At 43.2% G+C, this 27,380-nt stretch overlaps 1 protein-coding gene across 5 annotated transcripts in view; it reads left to right on the plus strand.

The window, feature by feature from the left end:
* Positions 1-27,380, plus strand: part of dnc (phosphodiesterase dunce) — a 405,280-nt gene that overhangs the window by 97,251 nt on the left and 280,649 nt on the right. For 3 of the 5 annotated variants that reach the window (XM_080282056.1, XM_080282057.1, XM_080282058.1), the window contains exons 2-3: positions 18,924-19,103; positions 23,521-23,580. In XM_080282056.1, the coding sequence (XP_080138182.1) occupies positions 18,924-19,103; positions 23,521-23,580 (240 nt within the window). The remainder of the gene's footprint in view (positions 1-18,923; positions 19,104-23,520; positions 23,581-27,380) is intronic. The other 2 variants (XM_080282059.1, XM_080282061.1) reach the window with 1 other exon arrangement.

Genomic DNA, 27,380 nt, shown 5'->3' on the forward strand with positions numbered 1-27,380 from the left:
GTGACAGTAGCTGGTGAAAAAATTGTTACCGCCTATTTGAAGTGGTGTGTGTGTGTGTGTGTGTGTGTGTGTGTGTTTCCTCTTCCACATACACGTTCTGTCACAAAAACTATACTCCCCCACGCCACCCCGACTTGTAGAACCCATTGAACCCGAGTTAGTTATCCTGTCGCTTGAAACTCTTGTAAATCTTGCCGAAATAACAGAGGAGGGAGCAGAATATGTTAATAAATCCCCCCCAACTACTGGCTTTCCCATGACAGTTGCCAATTTAGCGCTTTTTCTTTCGCTGATAGTTGCGTCCATGTAGCGGTAATTTTTTAACGTTTTAACTGCACGAAATATAGCTGAGGTCTCTCTCTTTTTTTTTTTTTTTTTTTTTTTTTTTTTTTTTTTTTACCAACTTTGAAGAAAAAACGTTAAGTAGTTTTACAGGGTTTTATGCATCAAGAGACAGGAGTGCATGAGATTATTTAGAGGCTACCTGTATTTAGTTTTTTTTTTTTTCCTGCTTTGGATTCTGCAGGTCTAACAGCATGTCCGGGTTAACCCTTTCACACGATGACATACCTTTTCATTGTTTTTTTTCGCTGCCTCTCCTCGATCGTAGGCTCGGGTGTACTATTTTCGAAACTGGAAGGATTGGTTATAGCCTTCACTGCCCCATTCACTGCGAGAGGTCCTTCCTAGGCTGAAAAACATCGTCCGAAGGTAGCAGGATGAAAATAGAGAATGCGTCGTGGAGCTGAAGGGGTTAAATGCTAGGCCTGACCCCTGCAGATTGGGTGTAGGTCGGTGATTGCCTTGCTGGAGGGACCGGTTTGTGGGGGTCGCTCCAGACAGACGCTAACCCTTGTTCATTTTTCGGCCTTGCACATGCCCTTCACATGGTCCCCTGTACTTCTTGCTCTCTCTCTTCTTCCTCTCTGTCTCTCCCTCTCTCACGGATGCACGTAGGCGTTCCCAAGGTATGCACACAATTGCATTCGTACGGATTTTTAACAAATTGACATGTAAAATTTACATGTATACAAATGTTTGTACATTCTCATGATATCCAGTCTCTCTCTCTCTCTCTCTCTCTCTCTCTCTCTCACACACACACACACACACACACACACACACACACACACACACACACACACACACACACACACACACACACACACACACACACACACACACACACACACACACACACACACACACACACACACACACACACACACACACACACACACACACACACACACACACACACACACACACACACACACACACACACACCGCTCGCTGGTGCAGTGGTAACGCTCTCGCTTGCTAACTGGTGGACGGGAGTTCGCGCCTCGCTCAGGTTGCGAAAAGTTTCACTGACGAAGTGGGTGGTTACTGACCCCCTTGAGCAAGGGGACGGGTGTGTGCGTGTGTGAAGGTCACAGCCTTGCCCTTAGATCGGACTATATGAGCTCTCAGCTCCCTTCCGGGCGGGTAAAAGCTGACGATCACGACCATCAAGTGGTCCTGACCGACCCGGTGAATTACACACACACACACACACACACACACACACACACACACACACACACACACACACACACACACACACACACACAGTTAAAGTGCTCATTCAGTCACCAAATTGATAGTGAGAAACTGAAACGAGTACAGCGAAGAGTATCAAAAGTGATGTTGCATTAATTAAGGAACAAGTCGTATGGGCAGCGTTTGGAACTAAATACTTTAACTTATCAAAGCGTAGCCTGCATTGTTGTCTAAAGCAAGTGTAAGTTTGGACGTATGACAATTGGCTTTATTATACATCTAAAATACACTAGAGAATGGTTGATATATTTGCCTAATGTTTCGATTGAAGATTAAGTTTTTAGTCAATTCTCTTTTAACAGGAAGGAAGGCGGTAGAACACTAACATTTGAAAGTTGCCTGGGTACGTTTCAGGCTTCAAATCCCCGGATAAACACGTTCACAGCTGAATTTGTGATATGAAAATTGCATGACTACGTGGTGATCCTCTGTTTTTCCTCCTGGCTTAGGCTGGGGAGATTGCATGCTGGGGGAAGAGCCGGCAGGATCATTGTTTTTCATTTCTTTTTGTCTTCTTTTTTTGACTTTCATTATTGCGGGCTCATAGAACAGATACCATAGTCATAATCTGTAATGAAATAAACAACCATGAAAAGACTTATGGGTAAATAAATATGCTTCCTTTCTGATATCCTGTATGCTTACTAATGTTTAGATGTGTACCATGGCAAACACACACACACACACACACACACACACACACACACACACACACACACACACACTCTCTCTCTCTGTCTAATTGGGTTCACCAGGATGTAATGGTGTTTGTCACGCCGCATTGATTGACCATTTCACCTTCACGGGCGGAAATGAGAGCGAGAGAGAGAGAGAGAGAGAGAGAGAGATGGGTCATACGTTAACCTTTCCAGCAGTAGACTTTATTCTTAAATAGAGTTCCTTGACAAAAACTGAATTTAATCATACTGAAGAGGTGAGAACTACTTCTACTGTTGCCAATACACCTTGCTGCACCAGTTATCAGAAATACAGTGGGCTTACACTACCTAGGTAGTGACATGAGGTGGTGCACAGTAACTTATCTAGCGGCGCCCCATAAAAACAAGGACTGGTGGACCTCAGGGAACGGACTGACCATAAAACCACCCCACCCCAGCACCTCTCACTCCCAGGAGGCAAGGGATGTGAGAGGTGACAGGAATCTGAGGGACTGTGGTGTGAGGAGTGGCGAACGTAAGGAAGTTGAGTGATGTGAGCGTTACATGAAAAAATTGAAAAGGTAGATGGGGGCGTCCACCATCTATTCATTGATGTAGCGCTGCCTTTTGGTGACTCTAATCTGAGTGACAAGCCAAATACTTCACGTAACTCAGGAAACCTTTCACTATCTTGGATGGTAACCATATAACCTAATGGGGTTTGGTGGTGTAATGGGATTTGCACTCCAGCCGGATGGGATCCTGAAGGGTTTATATCCGAGGAATGATTAGGGTTTATTGATTTAGTAATGCCACTTAGGGAAGAGCGAGACTGGTTAGTCTTCCCTAGATTGTCTAGACTAAGTATCGTTGTCCTGGACTCCTGCTCTCTTAATTGGACAAGAAGTACAAAAGTACTGTTTATGCGGGACCATCAGAGCTGTTGTATTGGGCTTCGCTAGAAGTCAGCGGCGGTGTAGCACCTCACGTCCGAAAGACAACCGGGCCAAGACCGCTCCAAGAGATGTTTCCGCATTGATGGTTAGAAAGATTATTATAGACATTATGACAAAGAAAGCGTTTGAAATAAGGGTGTAATAGATGGATTTTTAAAAGTTTTGCAGACTACATGCTTTAGGTTCTTTCGTTTTTGCATGAAAAGAAAAAGAAAATAAGAAAACAAGAAGGGAGACGGTAGAAAAGAAGAGAGAGAAGGACTGAAGTGGAGGAAGCAGCTCGATTTCCTTCCTGGTCTTTTGATGTTGTGGAAATCTTTAGAGAACGTATTTGCAGTTTTCATTATTTCTGTGAGTGAGGGAACAGCAGAATCAATTGTTGCATACTCTTAATCCTTGTTCAGTGTGTGCCATTGAACCCTAGACAAAACATTTATTTAAAAAGGCGAACTAACTCCTTGGAATATATTGTGTCACTGAAATGCCACTACGAACAACATACGATACTGAAAGGAAGCTTATCTGATCTTGGAGCTCCTAATCCCACGCTCTCCTAAAGCTTATCTAGATCAAGGATGGTTTTCGCTTAAGGATTATCTTGGGCTGAGATCTGCAATGCCGTAAGTTAGTTTTCTTGTAACTGAGATTAGTTATTTGTGGGAAGAACAGGATATGAGAAGAATCGGCGCTGTAGGTTCCTCGTCCTTACAAAAACATATCTTAGTTATGATAAGGAATTAGTTGTGATTTCATTTTAAGTTTTGGTGTAAATCTAAAGTCCACATTTATCAACACCACGTAATAAGCTTCAACCCAACTCTTCTCCCCCAAGCTTATCCAAACCTGTCCACCTCAACCTAACCCAGACTATATTTCGCTTCGCGCAACTTCTCACGTAACTTCTCCCCAGCTCTGCCCATTTCACCTTACTGTGCTGGGCCCCACTCCAGACAGCCCCATTCTGCTTTGTTCCCAGCACAGCCAACCTCATCCACTCAGCCACACTCACCTCTCCTCCTCTCTCCACTGCATCCCATCCCACACCACTCCTCTGTACTCCGCGACGATCCACTTCACGTTAACTCAGTACCACCTAACTTCTCCCCACTCTGCTTTACCCATTTCCATCCTACTGTATTAACTTCATGGACTCCACTCTACTGTGCATTTTATTCTACTCATTCCCACCCCACCCAGAACCACCCCACTGCAACCCACTTCATTGCAGCGCACCCCAAATCGCTTGACTCCACTTTATTTGCGTTGCTCTGCTTCATTCTGCTTTGCTATAATCTCTCCTTCACTCACTTAAGGTGTGATCTGTTGTGCTCTGTTTGGTCTGCTTAATCCAAACCCATCTGTCCCCATCCTACTTCACACTACTCTCCTCTCCAGTTTTCCTCTGTTCTTTGTTTTCCTCTTCGTCCCATCCCATCCCGCCTCGCCCCCAGCTCTCCATTAACCCCACTCATCATTCGAGGGTGTGTTGTACAGCTAGCCGACCCGGTTCACCAGCTGTTTTCAGAGAGGCACGAGCCCACCATATCGCTCCCAACACACACACACTACGTTCCTTAACCACCACACCACCACCACCACTGCCACGTTTCCTTGACCAACTGTTTTCGAGAGTCACCTATGATATCACCACCATAGCCACATCACCAACACTATAACCACTAGATCCACCACGCACCAGATGTTTCGATTGAGGCACTCACCATATCATCCCCACCATATTCTTTCACCACACCACTGCTGTCACCATCACACAATCGTGTAATGCCCATCACAACCGTCTTATTCCTCTCCATCACTTTCATCACACCCTGTCTCCATCGCTGTCACCACCCCGACTATCTCCTACAACTCCACTAATTACTTGTTTCGAGAGGGACTCATTCCCGCCACACCTACAGCCTCCATCCTTACCACACAGCCATAAGATCATAATTATCATCTCCGCCACACCTCTCGCATTCCTTTCTACCACAGCAGCATAATCACCACCACCTTCCCTACCATTAATATACCTTCACTGCCACATTGCTCACCACTAGGCTACCATCACCACCCCTACCATTAAAACTCTCACTCCCACTTACCTGGCCTGCACCATTACCACTGCTAGCTTTGCAACTTTTAGTTTACCACTGTTTCCTAGCTATAGCCATCGTCTGGTCCCACTTCCACTTACGTGTCCCTTTTAAGACTTTGAATTTCTCGCGTCTTAGGAGTTTTGAAAACTTCGAGGTTGTGGTTTGTGTGTGGGGGGGGGGATGTTGGCTGTCTGTCTGTCATAGGTGTGATACGAAAAGGTTGACATAGCTCATTGACGCCTCTAACAACTATTATTTGTCCAGTTTTGACCTTCAGAGTCAGAATTGTTGATAAATGTTATTGTTCTTTTACCTTGATTTGGCCTTGATTTTCGTCCGTTTGCTACATACTTCGCATAGCACAGTGACAGAAAAAGACAGTGCTACGGCACTGTATTCTCTCCATAACATTTCTTCCTGAATAACATATTCGGACGTTACCCTATTCTTGCAACTTTTTATTCAAGGTGGAGAGATGACAGTTTTAGGTCAGGGTAGAGTAAAAAGACCATAGTTGTAACCACCAGGTACACCACTCAGCAAAGTTACACCCTTACCGCGTAGGATTAGGAGTAGGATAGTTATGATAAGCGTTCCAAAGTTGTGGTGTTGCATGTTTCAATATTGTAACTGCGTACGTTATAGCATAGACGGCTGTTCTGTATCCTATCATGTAGGATAATTATGAGTGAAGAATATACCAGGACTGTGAATAAATAACTTTGCTATTGAGATGCTTGTTAACAGCTCCAGCCAGAGAGGTCTCTTTCAAACTACATGTAGTCGTGTAACGGTGGCCAAAAAAGTCACGACATAAATAATCAGTATGACAAAAAGACCTTATAGAAGCAGTAATATTAACACTTTCCATCCAGTGACGTTTGTTTTTTTTACCTCATTTTAAACAACACCAGGTGGCTAACTTGAGGATGTCTTCGAACTGGTTGGGTTACGAAAAGTCTTACCTAACACCATCACTACCTGAGATTCATCCAAAGCTGAATAATAGCGTCAGTTGATAGTCTGATTAAAATGAAAAAGGCGGCACCGTAGCAAAATGATTGGGGGCACTGAAGTATTGGTGGTAGGAATGATAATCAGCTAAGATCACTGGTTCTGGAGTGCCTCATTTGTTAGCCCCATTTATGTGGGGGATGGAAGGGGTGGGGGAGATGAGGAGGGTACTTGTGTGAGTTGTGGAAGGGGTGTACTGGGTGGGTTGTGGAAGGACGGGTGGGATGTAAGAGTTGGGTATGAAAGAATGGGTGTGGATGGAAGGTATGGGAGGGATGAAGGGGGTACTGGTATGACAGGTGGAAACGAGCAAGGGAGTTGTGAAGGTTAGTTAGAGTATGATGAGTGGATGGGATGTGTGAGAGAGAAATAAAAGGTGTAAGAGGTGGGCAATGACAGGGATGTGAGGTGTGAGTGGTGGAAATGATGTGAAAGATGAGGAGATGAGGACTTGAGAAGCTGGGCATGACAGGAGGAGAGTAACTATTGAGAGGGTTGTTAAGGGATTTGGAGGAGGTGATGGTTTAGGAGGTAAGGGGGTGTGAGGAGTGAGAGAGGAGTGATTAGTGAGGAGGGGGTGAGACACGAGGAAGCGTTCGAGAGGGTGAGGTGAAAGGAAAGTAAATAATAGAGAGGAATGAGGAGTGGAAGCGACAGAAAAAAAATAGCGGTTATTGAGAGGGGTGAATGGTTGAAGAGGGAAAGGGGTGTAAGGAGTATGAGGGGTGAGGAAGCGTGTTGGGGTGAGGGGGAGTGAGGGGTGAGCTTGTTGCTACGCGGGGCGACCAATATATCACCCCACGGCACTAACCAGGTAAAGTCAGGTGGGGTGGGGGGAGGGGAGGGTGAGATGTGACTCAGCCTGCAAGAATCACCCCAACAATACCCCTGCCCTCCCACTCCCACACCCCTTAATCCTTTTTTCTCCCTCTCCTCTCCCTTTACCTCCCCCTCCCTCACCACATCTCTTTTTCTCTGTCTCTTACCATTCTCATCCCCTCCTCGTCTTTTGTTTCTCCTCTCTTTCACTTGAGCTCCCCTCTCACCCCCTGCTGTCTGCCCCTTCTCTCTCTCTCTCTCTCTCTCTCTCTCTCTCTCTCTCTCTCTCTCTCTCTCTCTCTCTCTCTCTCTCTCTCTCTCTCTCTCTCTCTCTCACACACACACACACACACACACACACACACACACACACACACACACACACACACACACACACACACACACACACACACACACACACACACACACACACACACACACACACACACACACACACACACACACACACACACACACACACACACACACACACACACACACACACACACACACACACACACACACACACACACACACACACACACACACACACACACACACACACACACACACACACACACACACACACACACACACACACACACACACACACACACACACACACACACACACACACACACACACACACACACACACCTTCTTATCCCCTTCCCCGTCTCTCTCGCTCCAGTTCTTCTTTCACTCACTCCTCTAACTCCTCCTCTTGTCCTATTCCCAGCTCTTGCTCGTCCCTCTCCTTTTCCTCACTTCTCCTCCTTCATTCCTCCTGCCTCCACCCAGGTAAGGAGAGGCAGGTGATGTAGCCGGCACCTGATAAGAGACATCAGTCCATCACTTCTCTCCTTTCAGTACAGTGACGTCTCTTTTACTTTACTACCACTGAGCGATTTCATTCCTCTCTCTGCTTCTCTGCTCTCTTCTTTCCTTTCCTTTCTTCCCTCTCCTCTCCTGTCCTCTCCATTCCTCTATTCTTTCTTTTCGTCACTCCATACCTCTCCTCTCCTCTCCTCTCCTGTCCTCTCCTCCCCTCCCCTCCCCTCTCCTCCCCTCCCCTCTCCTCTCCCGTGACTCATCCTGCCGCCTCAGATACAAGGAGATAAAAGTGGCTCGTAAATTCTGTATCCAGCGCCTGGTATTACAAACATAACCTGTCACTTCTCTTCAGCACATTGACGTCATGTTCAGCTCAGCCAGTCTACCACCGAACGATTAAATTCAGCTTAACCCATTCAGCCCAAGGACGCCATATAATATTATTGCTCTCTCTAGACGATTTTCCTTAACGTAGACTTTTCCAAACTAGAGGGGTTTGATGCAGCGTTCATAAACTCCTCTACTAGGGGGCTGTCCAGAACCGAATAAAATCGTCTGGTAGCGGCAAGAACTAACAACCAAAAGGACATACTCATAGTGAAGGGGTAGAAGGAGCGCTGCCGTAGTGAAAGGGTCAAAATACTTTCCTTCCTGCTCGTAGTGAGAGGTTACAAGAACAAATTGGCTAAAATACATCATCATAGAGAAAGGATTGAAAAATGCGTCATCGTACGGAAAGGGTTGACCACAAAGATACAAGCATTTTAACAACTCACCACACATGCAGTCATTCCATATGGCTTTTAGGATATAGATACATTGGCAGAGAAAACGAATATCTGTTGAAACTTAGTCGTAAGTGTAATTTAGGCTGTAATGAATCCATCTGCCCATTTAATATACTCATAACCAACTTTTTCCCCAAAGCTAAATACGATTATCTGGCGGTGGCGTTGCGGTTCGGATTCGAGTGTTTTTTTACGGTGACGGACAGGCGTTGGGTGGTGTCCTCTGGTTTAAATGATCTGGATTACGGTAGCCTAACCTCGGGCCCTACTACCTTCCCTCCTACCCCCTTGACCCAAAAGGGGAAATATGGGAGTGGCTTTGTGTATTGGTGTTTCTTTTCTGTATAAATTTATAAGACTCAGCAGTGAAGGATTTATTGCTGTGCTGTTAACCCTTTCAGTACATGGGTCTCACATAGTCTTAATAAAATAATTTAATGGTAGCGAAAGTAGAATGAAAACTAAGTATTCCAGTCGATTGTGATATTTATTGTATTCGATTACTTGTACCGGTATGTATATGAGAGGACGTGGCGTGGAGAAATGGGGAAAGAAAATAAAAGGACAAAAATAATCCAGCTGGAGGGGGATATGCATAGGACAAAAAAAAAAAATCACCTTACTAAAGGGATTATGTGTAGCCAAAAAGTATATATATATATGTATGGTGAGTAATTTCGAGTGAGAGTATGAAGGGGATGGATGGGACGTGCGTGTATGTAAACCAACGTCCATGCCTGAATATCTGCCCCGTTAAATAACAATGCCGTGAAATGGATGGGCGACCTTTTTGGCCAGGTTAAACATACATGGAAGGGTTAAGTGTTGTTGTTTCGTCAGTATTTGCCGTAAAAATTGCCCATCGACATGTTATATTGTGTAGAGTGAAAGAGTGTGATGGGTTGTGCGTGCGTAATTTTGAGGTCTTTATAATGAATATGTTATTGAATATTTTTGTTCGTGTTTTTAATTTATTTGGAGTGGTGGTCGTGTTTCTTTATTATGTAAAGTGAATCAGTTTGGTATATTTCGTGTATGTGGCTTTGTTCCTGTGTGTGTGTGTGTGTGTGTGTGTGTGTGTGTGTGTGTGTGTGTGTGTGTAATCTTGTTCTTATCACTGTATAGTGATGTGTTCGGCAGTTTGATTATCTCTACAGCTGTGTTCAGTGCATGTAATTTTCCAGCGGCAGTATTTAAGAAGCTGTTAAAGTATATTAATTTTGCATGGTTGTGAAGGATTTATATTTAGGGTGCTTAATTGCCAGTCACAAAGTGCTCTCTTTTCATATAGCTACTTGATATAAACATACACTTGGATATATATATATATATATACCGTATATTTTTTCTTGCCTATTGCTTTCACCATTATAAGTGGAGTGTGCCTTATTAATTTTAAAGCTGGGCCACCATGTGTCGGCTCCGTGCGGTCTGTGTGTGTATATTTCTCTCTCTCTCTCTCTCTCTCTCTCTCTCTCTCTCTCTCACACACACACACACACACACACACACACACACACACACACACACACACACACACACACACACACGTATGCCTCACAAGCTCGATCGCTGCCAGAGATGATTAAATGAACATGGAAAAATGACCCCCTCACCATTTATGCCTTGGAAATAAAAGGAAGGGAGTGTACAGTATTTATCAAGTGGGTAGGAAGCAATTAAAAAGGACTGTCAGGGTGATTACTGAGGCGGGCATGTTCACCGCCACAGAATTTATCACCGACATGAACTTCAGGAAAATGAAATTAATACTCCTTTTAAATTGTCATGTAAAATATCCTTTACGTCAAGAGATTGTTACTAAATGTTGGTGCGTTTTGTCTGTTAAGCACCTAAAATTCTCTCTCTCTCTCTCTCTCTCTCTCTCTCTCTCTCTCTCTCTCTCTCCCTTTCTCTCTCTCTCTCTCTCTCTCTCTCTCTCTCTCTCTCTCTCATGTACGAGTATATATAAAATTTCGTTGCCCTATCAGTTGCGTAGGGGCCTGGGACTGGGCTAGGCTATTTTATCAAGGTATTTAAGGCGAGAGTGGCCAGTCTTCCCTCCAGAGCGGCATTATGTGGGCTATAACTCCTCCCAGCCCTCGGATTATGGGTCATTTAATTGGAACGCCGTAACCCGCTAGTCCACCAGGCGTCATCTGGTTATGTGGTTACCGCCTGACTAAAAGATGGTTTCCTGGTCTCCAAGAAATGGCTTGACTTGTCGTTCATTATAGAATCACGTGAGGGTAACACTTAAATCAGGTGAGTGGATGGTGGTCTCTCCCACTTACCAAGAATACATTATCATGAAGGTAGCAGCATGGAAATAAGTCTAGTATATGGGTAATTTTACTTTAGCCGGCCTTTTAAATGTCCCAAACTCAGTCACCCCGTCACCAACAACCTGATGATGAAATATTACCCCCCATGGAAAATTAAACTCCCTCAATAAAATATCCCACGTGCCACAAAAATGCCTGCCCACCCGATTATTCTCCCTTGAAAAATTGCCTACTGTTCTTTAACGATAAATGACGATGTAAATGATGTAAATGGGGATGTAAGCGTTCTCTTCCGTGCCTCCACTCCATGTTCCGCCAAATCCCGGAACTCTGGCCATTTTACACTTTTATTTCTGGCGTAATTTGGTGTCGTCTGACTTGCAGATGAGAGGAGTGGGGAAAGGGGGGAACTAGTGTATGTGTAGGGCTGCATTAACGCTCAAAGGTCGTGTGTGGGGGAGTGGGAGTGCTGGTGTGTGTGTGTGTGTGTGTGTGTGTGTGTGTGTGTGTGTGTGTGTGTGTGGAGGGGGGGAGGGTGAGCTATGTGTGAAAATGTGCTGGAGGAGACAGGGAGGAATAATACATTGTGTGTGTGTGTGTGTGTGTGTGTGTGTGTGTGTGTGTGTGTGTGTGTGTGTGTGTTATGGCCCCCTTTTTTCATTAAGCTGTTATTGGAGCACCCTCTCTGACTAATGGGATGGGGAGTTTCTCTCGCCTCTCCTCACCCCGCTCTTCCCCCTCCCCGTCATTTTCGTTGACTCTCTCCTGTCCTCACTATTTTCTGCTCTTTTCATTCCATTTTTCCGCTTCTCACCCACTTTCGCATCTCTCTCTCTCTCTCTCTCTCTCTCTCTCTCTCTCTCTCTCTCTCTCTCTCTCTCTCTCTCTCTAATATTCTTTGACCCATCCACGACGACATCAGTCCATCCCTGTTCCATGTCCCCCACCTCTTTCTTACTCTATTGTGTGCCTCTCTATACCGGAGAGCGAGGCCCGGACCCAGAAGAATGGTGAAGGGGCCGGCAGGAGGGCTGGGGTGGAGGAGAGGGGAGGAGTTGGGGGTAGAGTTTGAGTAAGAAGGAGAGAGATGAAAAGATGGTAGGTATGGAGGAGAGGATGGGAAGGGGAGGGAGAAAGGGGGAGGAATTGACTGAAGAGTAGGAGCTCGTAAGGGAGAGAGGAGGTAATGATGCTGGGTAACGCAGAGGAGTGACGAAGAATGGCTATGAAACTGATAGAGGAAGGGAGAAGAGGCAGATGGAGGGAGGAAAGAAAAGTAAAAACAAATGTAGAGAACAACGGTCGAGAAAATAAACATTGTTTCGGATATAGTTTTCTGTTCACACTTTCCTCTGACATATCTGACAATTTCCCTGTAGTGCGTGTTGGCTCCTCTCACTTCTTTGGTTACCAGATATGTCATTGTTTCCGTCCCTTTATAGTTTGTACTCCTTTCTGTGGAGAGAGGGAGAGAAGTGGAAGGAAGAGTGAAGCATCAAGGGAGAATGTAGTGAAGGAAGCGACAGACTGATAAGAGGGAGAGAGGGAAGAAGATTGAACGAGGAAGGCAGGAGACAGGTGAAGAGAAGTAAAGAGGGATCGGGTAGGCAGGGAGGAAAAAGACAGGTAGAGGTAGGGAGGGCAGGAGGGAACAATAGATACCTTTACTTGAGATGAAAGACGAGGCCCCAGCGCCTCTCAGGTGACTTGGACTTACACGCGCACACATGTACACGCTTACACAGAGGGCGGAACACATGAAAACAGAATCGTACATGTAAATATTCAGTTGCATGCACAGGAACACTGTCTTACATACTTGCAGTCTCATAGTACATGCTTATAAACAACACTCACATTTTACCTACGCTATACTCAGTTCTTAGTATATCACATATTTATACACGCACACTTTCAAATAACATACTTGACTCAGTGGCACTTTTTTTTATCATATTGCTTACAGTACCTTTGCTTACATACAGGCTTCTTCATATGTTACCAACTTTCATACCTCACTCTTTCGCATACATACGCATTCTGATAAATATTGCTTACTTGTACACTCGCCCTCATTCATGTATCACGTACTTATACATTCACGAGAGAGAGAGAGAGAGAGAGAGCCACCAAGGTCATATTTTCTCTGCATCAACAGGATTTATGATGCGTTGTTGACAGGCATCAGCGCGCGCGCGCACACACACACACACACACACACACACACACACACACACACACACACACACACACACACACACACACACACACACACACACACACACACACACACACACACACACACACACACACACACACACACACACACACACACACACACACAATGTATTTATTTACATGCTTATGTATTAATGGTTGATCCATTTTTCTTTTTTTCTCAAAAGTACCAAATTTAAAAAAAAAATCCCTTGCACTAAAAAAACTCGAAATAACATGGCTCAGCACGATTGTATTGCGTCGGACCAGTGGCACCTAGTAATGTGTATGTGTGCATGTGTGTACGTACGAGTGGATACATGGATACTGTCTACTCGTATATCTATGTTTTTCTTAAGATTTTTGATTTACCTGCCTTCATCCTTTCATTTTGCCATGCATTTACGCAGTCATGCACAGCCGCTTAATCACCCATTAAGTCATTCACTCGTCCAAATCGGGCAGTCATGGTTCATGCATTTGTTCATTTATTCACGCAGACATTCATGTACGATCATCGATTCGTTATGTATATCCATTCATTAATGCACATCTATTAATCTGTGCACTCGCATTGATTCTGCTTTCATTCATTCATTCATTCATTCATACTCATTTACATACACATTCATCATTCAGTATCTTACAATTCTTACATTGCATCCACTTTTTATTCCCCTCAGCCACACCAGCCACTGTACCACCCACACCTCAGCGTACCATCCACACCAGTCACGCTCCAACACTATATCATCCACACCTCAGCGTACCATCCACACCAGTCACACTCCAACACTATATCATCCACACCTCAGCATACCATCCACACCAGTCACACTCCAACACTGTGCCATCCACACCTCAGCATACCATCCACACCTGTCACACTCCAACACTGTGCCATCCACACCTCAGCATACCATCCACACCTGTCACACTCCAACACCATATCATCCACACCTCAGCATACCATCCACACCTGGCACACTCCAGCACCGTACCATCCACACCTCAGCATACCATCCACACCTGGCACACTCCAGCACCGTACCATCCACACCTCAGCATACCATCCACACTTGTCACACTCCAACGACGTCCAGGAACACCTCAGTCACATTCCACGCATACCAGTCACAAACCATCCACATGCCATGCACATACCATCCACACCAGTTACACCACCGCAGCCACACATTCTCTCCACACATGCTAACCATGCCTCATCCACAGTCCATCGTCTTTACCACCACAAGCGCAACATCTCCACCACACCAGCCAACACTTCATCCGCACCTCACAGCCACTCCGCCGCATAAGTCTTGCCTCAGGTTAAAATGATAAAAGCCTTCTCAATTCCACCTCCTAACCACAAACCACACCTCCCGCCGCCACCACACTTATGTTTCAGCCGCACCATCTTTATCACCGGGAAGTATCGATATTTGTGGTTGGGTGTGACACGAGAAAGATAATAATGTCGATATTTACACGAACCTTTGGGGGTGAAAGAGTACAGAAGCGACTATGGTTGATGTGTGTGGATTTGTTTGACTGCTTGTCTGTGTGTTTCGGCAGCGATATTCTGAGTTTTATTTATTATTGCGTTGCTTTTCCTTAGAGATACTCCTCCCTAAACTGCCCATCCACATGAAGGATTCTGGGAAGATGAAGTAGAAGGACATTCCATATATTAGCCTCTTCATTACGATGACTTCTTTATTTGCATTCCTTCGCTTATCGTACGAGTTATTAAGGAGAGTTTAAGAAGAACACTTTAGTAGCGAATGTCAGGCCATATTTAACTCATTCGTTTTGAAATTTCTTCCTAGCTGAATAAACCAGAATGATAGTAACAAGAACATACTAAAGCAGCCGTCACCGTACTGAAGGGGTTAACTGTTGCAGGGTATAGCCGACTGCGTTTCGTGGTGGTAGATCTTTTTTACCTCACACTGTACAGTCATCGTTTGGGAATTGTCTTTATCCCTTTAATTACGAAGAGTCCCACATAAGTTAAATAAAACCGTCTTCTGATAGCAAGAACAGAGCCAAAAAAAATAAAAGGGGGGGGAGTGAAATTTGTCGCGTCACGAGACCAAATGACGTCATGGTATTATTGGGAGGGTGAGGTGTAAGTTTTGTGTGTGTGTGTGTGAATGCGGTGGCTGAAAGAAACTAAACACTTTTATTCCCACACAAGGAGAACTGAAATGTTTCCTGGTGCGGTTGAGGAGGCGTGACGCGAGCACAAGAGGGGGTGTCGCGTGATTGATGTCGGTGTCACGTCATTATGCTTTGTTGCCGGATCCTTTGTTGCATACACTCCCCTCCTTCACTCATTTTACACAGCATCAAACCTTCAGTCTCATGATTTACGTTTTTTTTTTATCTTGTTCTGTCTACCATCATTTTTAGAGAGACTTCTGGAGCTGGAGGAGTTAGATTTTCCTATAGTTAACACTCCTAATGCAAGGAGTCCTTCCCACGTTGATAAAAATTATCAGAAGGTGCAAGGAAACTAATACCGTATATAATATGAATCTTTAATGATACCGTCACGTCATCGTGTTTTCCTTCCAGATCCTATGTTGCTTTCACCCTCTGCCTCGCTCTCCTTGAGTAGTGTAAACCCTTCTGTTGGCTTTTTTCTTTCTTTCTTTCTTTTTTTTTACCGCCAGACAAATGTATTCAGTTTCAAATAAAACCTTTCAAACTAGAGGGGTTATTCGTATATAGCCATCATTATCCCCTTCACCACCGGAAGTCCGTCCTCAGTGAATAAAATCGTCTGGTGATAAGAATAAAATATAAAATGCGTCACCTGGTTGTTGAAAGATACCGTCACTCCGATATGCTTTGTTGGCACGTCCTTTGTTACATACTTTCAGCTCCCTCGCTTACTTACTGTTTTGTAAATAACACCCCTAATGAATAGAACCAATTCTTGCTACGGTATATTTCGTAATTTATGTTTTTGTAACAGAATATAAACGCCACGGTACGCTGATAAAGTAATGAAAGATACGATGTATTGATACAGCGACGAAGGATCGGTATGCTGATAAGGTAATGGAGGTTAAGGTACACTGGTCCGGTACTGAAAGATATGGTACACTGAAAGTAATGAAATACAGTACACTGATACAGTAATGAAAGATGCGATACACTGACACTGATGAAAGATGCGGTACACAGATACAGTATTGAAATATATTGTGGTCCGTGATATTTAAGCTGATAGCGCGAAAGTGTGGACAAGTTCACATGTTTTATAATTTCTGAATCATGTGACAGATGAGAACATGTCTGACCTTGCTGTATCGTTTCTGACCAGACGCTGTAATGTGAGACGCAGGCTGTTCACGTCCAACAAATATAAGTGTTGAAAAAAATGTTATCTATCCATCCAAAGCCAGTCGCCTTAATCCCGGGTAGCAGCTATTAAATCGCCTCCATGTCACTTTGTTCTCCACCATTAGGCTCCCCTCTCCCCAACTTACACCCCCCTTTTTCATATACCTCATCGCTTAAAAATTAGGGGCTTGCTTGCTTTTTGACTCTATTAGGTTTAATGCCTTTACTGCGGTGATGTCTTTTTAAATTTTATTTTAGTTGATGACAGCACTTTATTTTGTTCAGGAAATCCCCTAGGTAGATGAGTAGTTAATGAAGGCTCTATCTAACACCTTCAGTTCGAGAAGTCCGTCCTAAGATAAATCGTCTAGAGGTAGCAAGAATAAGGAACCGTCATCGAATTCAAGGAGCTCATAACATGGCCATATACAGTATGTGTGTGTGTGAAGCTTTTCTTGCAGTTTCCTGTACATTACAAGAAGAAGGACTGAGTTGCACTGTAGGGAAATGCGGATATTAAACACATGTACAGTCAGCGACAAAATTTCTCATGCTGTTACACTGCGTCTACTTACACTTAGGGAATATCCGTCACTTTCCTCCCCGATGCATCATGCCAGAGAAAGTCACCTATGGCCTGAGACAAACCAAGCCTCTCCCAGCTTCGGAATATCAGATTGCAGGAAAAGTGAGAAGCAGAAGAGGAGAAGACGAAAATGTCCCCTACTGTTAGGTAAAGTTTCTCCAGTTCTGAATAAAGTCGTCTGGAGGTAAAGAAAAATTACCGTAATGCAAAGCTTAAAGTTGTATATTCGGTTTTAGTTTCCTGTTGTCAGCCAGTGCCGTTTACCACATTGTAGCCGTCAAAGCGCTAGTGTTCTGACCTAAAAACAGTGAATGATTTTTGAGGAACTGTAGGCGTAGGGACATTGCAATTACCACTTGTGACAGCGATGTAATTTGGGAATGCAGTTTGTGTGTGAGAGGGTGGAACAGCGAAGAGGTGGACCAGGTGCGGCTGTGGTCACTCTAGGCTACTCTTTTCACTTTAACTTGGTCCAAATTTTACGTCCTGTTGCAGCTTCTGTCATTTATCTCAGTGGCAGGATAAGACAGTGCACTTAGTGACTATCATCATGTTTTAGTATTGATCTATTGCTACAGGTCAGCCCTCAAAACGGAGAGATGGAAGTTTTAGGCCAGTTTAAAGTAAAAATAGTACAGTACATTGCCTTTACAGCGTCTCTGAACCGTGTCCGAACCTTCTGAGATCGTTCTTAAGCTATCAAGTAGAAATTCACCGTAGACATGTACAGGAATTATTGACCACGAATCTGTCGGTGTCTGTAGACCAAAGTCCCTCCTTTGTCGAAGTAAATAGTTTCACAGTAGCAAGGAATAAACGCATAACATTGTTGAATTGGTGGTTATAGAAGCTTCTTAAAATCTCTCCAGCCAGTCGAGTTATCAGTTCTTCATAGGAATGTGTCAGCATATTTTCAGGCGCCAAATAATAATAATAATAATAATAATAATAATAATAATAGTTAAATAATTAAAGACAAAAAAAAAAGAAAAGCACAGCCGGAGAAATCACTATTTCTCTGACATCATACAAGAGTCTCGTAGTGTGTGTGTGTGTGTGTGTGTGTGTGTGTGTAAATATTTTTATGAAAATGTTAAATATCGATCATCGAGCACATGGACCCATGTGCAGTCTCTGTAGTAAACATGACCATAAAAATGCATACCTATTTATTTAGTATAATGTTAAAGCACAGCACCTGAATGTATGATTATGTGTGAAGTATGCTACGGAAGCACCTTAATCTGAAATAATCATAATATTTTAGCGTTTGTCCTGAAATTCTTTACATTTTCTCTCGTGTATAGAGCAAAGAGAAAACGGAGAAGAGTGAGTCATAAACTAGTCTAAATTTCAGTGTCGCCTTCAACACTACATTGCATGTATAAACTGATGATGGGAATCTTTTGATGGATGGGTAGTGCCTGTAATCTCATTTAGCACATACAATGAATCTTCAGAATGGTGTAACTAAGGCGTATTCTTTTCCAGTACTGATGATCATTTTATTTTTTAATGGAACCTACAACAATTACCCACTTTCTCTTTCTAGGTTCGATGTCGAGAGACGAGCTTCATTTTATATAGCTGTTCCTGTAATATTATAGCCAGTTAAATAGTTGAGAATTACATCTGACATTCTGTATTATCAGTTAAACAATTATGGCCGCGACTCGTGTATAACCATTCTTGTTTCTCTCCTTTCAGCTTCGATGTCGAGAATGGAACCTCCCCCGGCCGCAGCCCCCTTGACGGCACTTCCCCGTCTGCGGGCCTGGTGCTGCAGAACTTCCCGCAGCGCCGCGAAAGCTTCCTCTATCGCAGCGACTCAGACTTCGAGATGTCGCCCAAGAGCATGTCTCGGAACTCCTCCATCGCCTCCGAGGGGTAAGTTGTGGGGGAGGGAAAGAGGTTGCTAGAAGGTCTGTGAGTAATTTCTGTGGTTGTGGGTTGTGGTTGTGGGTCTTTCCTATGGTTATGGAATGGTTATTTTCTGTGATAAATAGGGTTTGATGTGGTTGTGGGTATATTTTCTAGTTATTGCCTTCTCTGGCCGTGGTTGTGGATATTTTCAGTGGTTGTGGTTGTAGGTATTTTCTGTGGTTGTGGTTTTGGGTATTTTCTGTGGTTATGGTTTTGGGTATTTTCTGTGGTTCTAGTTTATGGTAGTGAGTTATTCTGTGGTTGTATAGCATTCAGGGTTGAGGGGCGTTCTGTGGTTGTGGTTCTGTCTTCTTAGAATCGGTAATATCGTGGGCCCTGGTCATTTCTTTTGTTGTGGTTGTTCATCGTATGTGTATTAGTTGGTTCTGATGAAGGGGTTATTAAATGGTTGTCTATATTTCCTTTGGTTATGAGTCGGTCTGTGAATGTAGATCGTGCTGTGGTTGTGGACTTCATTTACTTATTTATTTATTTACTACTGCGGCTGTGAATTGTCTTTTGGTAGCGGATTTTTCTCTTGTTGGTTGCGGTAGCGGGTCATCCGTTGGTTTGGTTGGTTTCATGGTTGTTGCTGTGAGTTTCTCTGTGGCCGTGATTCTGGACATGGACATTAAACCCTTTCATGGCTTCAAAGGAGTTAATCGTGGAAGGAAAGAGAAACCGCAATTAAGATTTATTTGGGTGATCCTGTGTGGTTGTGGGTCTTTTTTTAGTCGTTGGAAGAGAGGTTGCGAGGAAGAGGAGGTGTTTGCTCTGTTTGCTTGTGGGTTTATCTTTGGTTTGAGGTTTATCTTTGAGTGTGGAAGCTTCTTTAATCGCTGGGGAGGATAACGTGGGGTGGAAAGAGGTGTTAGTTCTTTGTGAGTGTATTGTTTTCCTTGATGATGGTTGTGGTTCTGCGTCGTCCTTCGTTATATCATATCTGGCGTAGTTTTCAGTCGTTTTGTGGCTTTGGTTGTGAGTTCAGGTTGTTCTGGTGTCGAGTGTCTTCCATTGCCTCGACGGGTGGGTTGTGGATGGGATGGGTGGATCTGCGTTTCAGTGATAGCGGATGTTGCTTCTGGTTGTGGTTATGATCGGTCCGTGGATTTTTCGTTAACTGTGGCATTGTTTTTTTTTTTTTTTTAATCTGTTTTGGTTTGGTTTTTGGTCGTTGCTTATATTTCTGTTAGTAGGTTTTTGTGGTTGTGGGTCTACATTTATTTGTGGTTGTGGATTTTCCCGTGATTGGGGGTCGTTCTGTATTTGTGAAGCATTCTGTGGCTGTGATGGATCCGGGTCGTTGTGTAGCATGGGTTTTGGGTTGGAGGTCCTTCCGTGGATGTAGTTTTACGGTCGAGGGTCGTTCCGTGGATGTGGTTCCGTGGTTGAGGGTCCTTCTGTGGTTGTGGGTAATTTTGTGGTTGATGGTCGTTTTGTGACTGATCCTGCGATTGAGGGTCGTTCTTTGACTGTGTTTCTGTGGTTGTGGATCTGACTGAATGTCGTCCTATGACTGTGGTCGTTCTGGTGCTGCGTCTCCGTGGTTGGGGATCGTTATATCGTCGTGGGTCGTTCCGTGGCTGTGTTGCTGGAGGATTGGATTCATGGATGTTGTAGTTCGTCTTAAAAAGTCGTAGTTGTTGTCATAGTACTGTTAATGCAAGGTTGTAACAGGAGTAGTAGTAGTAGCTCTTGTTCTGGCTGGAGGGGTGATGTTGTAGCTAGAGGTTGTGGTTGTTATGGTTTGTAGATGGGGAAATGTTGTGATTGCTTTTGTTCTTGTTGAAAGGGGAAGGTTATAGAGGGAACATTTTAGTTGTTGGATGAGTGTTATTGTAGTTGCTGGGAGAGGCTAGTTATTTAGGTTATTGTTGGAACGCTTTACTGTAAATGGTGGGATATTTGTTGAAGATGTTGGTGTTGGGTGGTTGTACTTGTTAATGTTGAGGTTGTAGTATTTATTGTTAATGAAAAATTGTAATTGTAAGGTTGTTGTTAATGGTGAAAATGTGTAGGTAGATGTTGTTTTTGGAAGGTTGTAGTTGATGTTTAAAGGTTGTAGTAGTTATTGTTGTTAGAAACTTGTATTTCTTGTCGTACTAGGAAGTTGGTAGTTATTGTTGGAAGGTAGGTGTTGTTATTGAAAGGTAGTATTTGTTGTTTTTTAAAGATATTTGCTGTTGATGGAAGACGTAGTTATTGTTATTGTTGAAAGATTGTAGTTATTACTGTTGGAAAGTTGTTTTTGGAAGGTTGTACGTGTTTTTGATGGTGAAATTTTTTTTAGTTGTTTTTGGAAGGTTGTTGTTGTTGTTGTTGGAAGGTTGTACGTGTTGATGTTGTTTGTGTGTGCATCATGGGTGTTGTGTACATAATTTCTAGTGTTGTGTGCCCCCTCTGGGTTGACGTCAGGCTATGGTAACTTACATTCTCATAGCACAAGTAGATCAGACTTTAGTTTGAGTGTAATGTGATAAACTCATATTAAAGGCTACTCAGCTACTATCTCTCATGTGACAAATTATTCCCTTTCTTTTAAGACGAGTGACAAGTATCTTTTTTTTTTTTTCATCAGTGCTTTCCTAATGCTCTGAAAAGAAAATGAGGACATCTGAAGACTTTAGTATTGGGATTTCTGTATCATTCAACCGTGTACAGACACGGCCAAAACCTTCTCCCTACTCATACCCAGGTACAAACGCTGAGGTTCAGAACTGTTTCGTTCAGTTGATGCTCACTACCTTAGATAAAAATTGTGATTGCTAGTTCATTTTTGGATTTATTCTGACCCACGTCCCTTGTAGCTGTGTAAGAGTAAGGAGGAGATTTTTACTGTGTGTTTAAAGTTGCGGTCAATAGTTTCGTTACAGTCTCAAACATGTTAGAACCTAATGAGATGTTCAGCCGTATTCATTTTGGCTTGGAGATATCGTAACACTTCTTCTTCAACGAATTAGTTTGCCCATTACACCTTAGTATCATCTTATAAGTTTCCGATGCAGTGTATGTCGTTAGATTTAAATATGTATAAATAACAAGATTATTAAGGTGTAATTTGCAAAGGATATAAAAATAAACAGATAAACAAGTAAATAATATATACCGGTAAATCTGAGGAAGAAGTCCTAAGATTTCTCCATGTATGCCAACAAGAGTACACCTTTGAATCTTGCTTCATTGGGTCGAAACCCAAGACGTATATGGCAATGATCGTAGAATTGTGGTGAATAGTTCTTTTACCCTGTCACAAAAACGTTGTCAAAACATGATGAGATCTTATCCTTAATATTAAAGAAGGCCGGAGTCTCGTTTCCTTGATTCGAAGCTTGAGACATGTAGCAAAACTAATGACCCTACCTGTGCATATGTTTTTGGTATTTTATTGCAAGTGGGTGACGAACCATTGTTCATATTGCTGTATTATGGTTAAGGAATCCCAGTGCTAATTGTTTTCAGCTGTACCTAAACTCTTAATACATCTGTCACTTTTATATATGCTAGTGCTTTATACATAATGCTCCTCTTTATCCCCATTCCCTCTCTTTCCTGTTTATTTGGCCCTCTTCACTCCTCCCTCTCTTGTTTTTTTTTTTTTTTAATGGTTTTCCTTTTCCCTAAAATGCCATCTCTCCTTTTTACTGTATATTCTTTATTCTAAAATTCTTTGTCTTGTTCGCTGTTTCATTCTTCGTTTAAATTCCTTGTCTTTGTTATGCTGTATATTCTCATGCTGTTGATTTGCAGTTCTCTTCCAAAATATTTTCTTCATACCTTGCTTTTTATTTCCAGTTTCCCTCAGGCCCTAAGATTTCATCTTTCCTTTATGAGTCTCTCTCTCTCTCTCTCTCTCTCTCTCTCTCTCTCTCTCTCTCTCATTAGTTTTCTCCTTTCTCTGGTCTACTTTTCTCTTCAGTTTTCCTACTGTTCATTCCTCCTCCATAGCCTTATTTATTTTTATTTTTATTATTTTTTTTTTACAGTTTCCCATCCCTAATATTCCATCTCAACCTCTTGTTGTTGTTCATCATCCAAATTTTCCTCTTCGTTTCCATTTACCTCTCTTTTTTATCGTGTACTTAATGTTTTTCTTTTCTGTTGTCTCTTACTTCTCATTCTTCTCTTTGAAAGTTCCATTATTCTTTTTCTTTAATATGCTCTTCTTCTTTGCATTTTTTTTTTTTACATACTTCCTATAGGCTTTTTTCTCCTATGCATTTTTTTCTCCTGCTAATCCTCAATTTTCCCATTATAATAATTCCGCCCTTCCCTTAAAAATAACACCTTTCTCCGTTTTTTTTTTATTTTTTTATTTCCCCTTGCCTCCAGAGCTGCCATCGTTACCCCTTGGTGGTGGCTAACAGTTATGAAATATTTGCAGGTCACGAGTTATGTTGGCCACCCTGAGCGAGTCTCGTGGGGCCAATGACGACAAGCCTATGTGAGTCGTGTTCTCCCGCCACTTATATATATCTCTTATTTTTTCCTTACCTATAATGATTTGGATTCCTTGTTGATTTAACCCCCTTATTAATGAAGTTTTGGCTAACCCGGCACTGCAGCTTCCCTCCTCTATATCTGATTCCTTTCACCTAGTTTATTTTTTTTCACCTCCCTCACTCCCTGACCCCCATGCAGCCAACAGACAGATCAGATGATAAAGAAATAATGCATAAGTTGAAAACGAAACCCTGATCCCCCTTTAAAAAAAAAAAAAAAAAAAAAAAAAAAAAAAAAAAAAGAGCCCTTGGGTTTTTTCATTTAGATGGGATGAAAACGTAGTCACACAACGAGGATTAATTTCTTTTTCATTTTTTATTTTAATTTGTGCCTTCTCCAAACGATTCATTGCAATTCTGGAGATACTTTTTTTTTTCTTTTTTTGAGCCTCTTCAGTGCGGGAGGCCTCTAAGACGAAAAAATATATTGGTCAAGAAGAATAAAACAACACTATCATTATAACCTGTTGAGAAAAACTAAACTGTTGGCTGTGTGGATAAGGGAGAGCCTGCCAGTAGGAATATTAATACACCCCATCACCCCCTCCTGTAGCTGCTGCCAGCCTGGACTCAGCCGCTTTACAGTAGTCTTGGCAGTAGTGCAGCGAGCAACCTAGGTGACTCACGGAACGTACATGCATGGCACCACAGCACAAGGAAGAGGGCGAAGGGCAGGGTGGGTGGATATTAATAGGGGTCTGGATTGGAAGAGGGAGGAAGGGGTGGTGAATTTAATTTGGTGGGCAGGTAGGTGGATGGACGGGTTAATGGGTGGGTTGCTTGGAAGAGGGAGGAAAGGGTGGTAGATTTAGGGTGGCGGGGTGGGCTGGTGGGTGAACGTATGAATTAATGGGTGGTTAGATTGAAAAATGGGGAAAGGCATGGTGCGTTTAGAATGGGTGGTGGGGGTATGGTTGAGTTGAATAACGAGTGGATAGATCTCAGTATAATGGTCGGGTGGATATCATTTTAACTGATGGGGGAGAAGATGGGCGGGTTGGTGTGGTATGGTGGGTGGGTATCATTTTAGTGGTTGGGTTGGTTAGTGGGTGGGGTAAAACCTGTGTGGGCTGGTGTAACGGAGAATGGGTGGGTAGATCGTGTAAACTGGGTGGGTTTCTTGAGTGAGTGCTTTCTTTGTTCATTAGACAATAAGCTTGATGGAATTATTCACGAGGCGGACTTACCTAGCACGTCAACCCTTGGAACGTGAGAGGAGTGGATGGATGAATGAAGTGAGTGAATGGTTGAAAAATGGGGTCCGTGGGTGGGTGAATTTGGAAGTGGATACTGGAATTTAAGGTAGGTAGGTCAGTGAATGGGTGGACTTTAGTGGGTGAGGTAAAAGGTGACTTGTACGGGTGGGTTGCTTAGGTAAAGGGTGAGTGGGTGGCTTGGATGATGCAGTAGGAAGTGACTCAAGGAACGAACATGCACGGCAGCTGAACCCCAAGAAGAGGAAGAAGGGGAGTAGGTGGATATCAGAGTAGTGAGTGGGATGAAAGGAAGGGTGGAGGATGAGTGGTATAGATAGCAGAGGGTGTGTGGGCTGGTGGAGTATTGGAAGGGTGGGTTTCCGTATAGTGGGTGGGGACGGTAGAAGGTGACTCACGGAGCAAACTGTATGGCACCCGAAATAGAAGGGGAGTGGGTGGATGAATTTCAGTGTAGTGGGTGGGATGCTAGATGGGGAATAGGGTGGGTGGGTCGTTGTTGTTTAAATGTGATGGTAGGCTGGTTAGTGGGTGGGGTAGGAAGTGTGTGGTGTGATGGGGTAGGGGTTGGGTTGGTTGGTTGGTTGGAGGAGTGGGTGTTGAATTTAGTTTGGGTGGGTTAGTGGGCCAGTGAATTTTAGTTCTATGGGCGGACTGATGATGTTAAGCGTTGGACAGTTGATGGGGTAGAGGTTGATGGATTGGTGTGTTGATAAGGGAGACGTTTGGATGTTTGATAGGGTCAGTTGGCAGATGGATTAAAAAAAAGCGGATTGATAAGAGTTTTGCCAAGGCTGTATACAAATGAAACAGTGCATAATGCATAATGTAGTGGTAGGTGAGTTGGTTGAATAGTGGATAATGGTCTTTTGATTAATAGGTAAATCAGTTGATGGGCTTTGAATAGGTGGGAATGGGACAAAGGGTATGTTAATGGGATACTTTATGATTTAATGAATGATAAGAGATAGATTATACCTGGTCGATTGTCAGAGTGTAGATGAGATTATAAGCAGAATTGTAGATGGAAATGTGTGTTCTGGAGTGAGTGTGGAAGGCAGTGGTTGTGTTGTGGCTGGTGGAACAGATGTGGATGGGTGGAATGTGGAGAGGAAGTTGAGAGAGCCAGTGGCGTTGGTCAGTGGTTTGGGAGATCATTTGGCAAGAGCACGTAGTAGGGCATGTGGGGGGAGAGAGAGAGAGAGAGAGAGAGAGAATTCCATAATGCACTAAACCTAATGAAATATTCACAGTTCCGACGAGACATTAAATAAAAGTGGAAAAAGTGGTGGAGAGGAAGAGACGAAAACAGGGTATGAATAATGAGAGAGAGAGAGAGAGAGAGAGAGAAATTGCCGATTAAAGTCTATGGTCCCAGATACCCATATTTTAACTATAGGACAGACTTTCTCAAAATCATTTAGTGACTGGAGTGAGGATATGATTTTTCTCAACGTCTAATATACTACAGAACAGAACAGAACACAAAACCACTTGATATTTGCTGGTTATTATCCTGACAGAAATTCCAGCACACACACACACACACACACACACACACACACACACACACACACACACACACACACACACACACACACACACACACACACCAGACATATTTTTTTCAGAATAACGTTTGAGTAGTATTGTATTGTAATTTATTCCCTTAATTTTAAAGAATGTATGAGTAGTGATTTGTTATACTCCCACATTTACCGACCAGCGCATGTTATTTAAGTGCATGGATGAGGGGTTGTTTTATCTGTACACTGAATGCATGGTGGGAATATAGTGATGACTAGGTTGATGGATGAATGTGATGTTTGGTGGATGGTTTTGTGATGTGAGTACTAATGCAGGTAAGTGGGTACAATAGAGTACTGAGAGGCCCCAGTACTCCCGTCATCATGCATTATTACATTGACCTAATCGTTCTGTAAGTTTCAGTACGTCATGACACATCCTACTGTTGTCCTTGTCATCGTCCTCCTCTTCCTCCCCCTCCTCCTCCTCCTCCTCCTCATCATCATCATCATCATCATCATCATCATCATCATCATCATCATCATGTCGCCCGTCGTCGTCGTCATTGCATTTATTTTTGTGTGTTCATTAGTTGCCTGACATCTTATCCTTTGAGCAATGACATTTACAGAAAGATCTTTAGCATTTCTGACCCAACCCAGTAACGATCCCTCCTCCAACGATGATTCTTGATAGCAGTCGACATTTTTTTTGGTCATCATTATTATTATTATTGTGTGCAGATAAGCAAGTCTGCCCATCTCCCTACTCAGTAACGTCATGTTCCTTCAGTTCTCAAGCTTTTCACCCTTGGGACGCCATTTTAAGTTTATTCTTGCGATCTCTAGACAGTTATACTCGGCTCAGGGTTGACTTCTCGGACTGGTAGGGTTAGCTGCTAGAGTGCTTGGAGCTAAATACCATCGTCTGGAGATAGCGAGAATACAAAAGATAGACCATGCTTGTAATTTAGGGGCTTATATACCACGGAATATGTTTAT

The sequence above is a fragment of the Coenobita brevimanus genome, chromosome 92 (assembly GCF_032717465.1).
Source record: "Coenobita brevimanus isolate Jiangsu-jjx chromosome 92, ASM3271746v2, whole genome shotgun sequence".
In the NCBI taxonomy this organism is placed as follows: domain Eukaryota; kingdom Metazoa; phylum Arthropoda; class Malacostraca; order Decapoda; family Coenobitidae; genus Coenobita; species Coenobita brevimanus.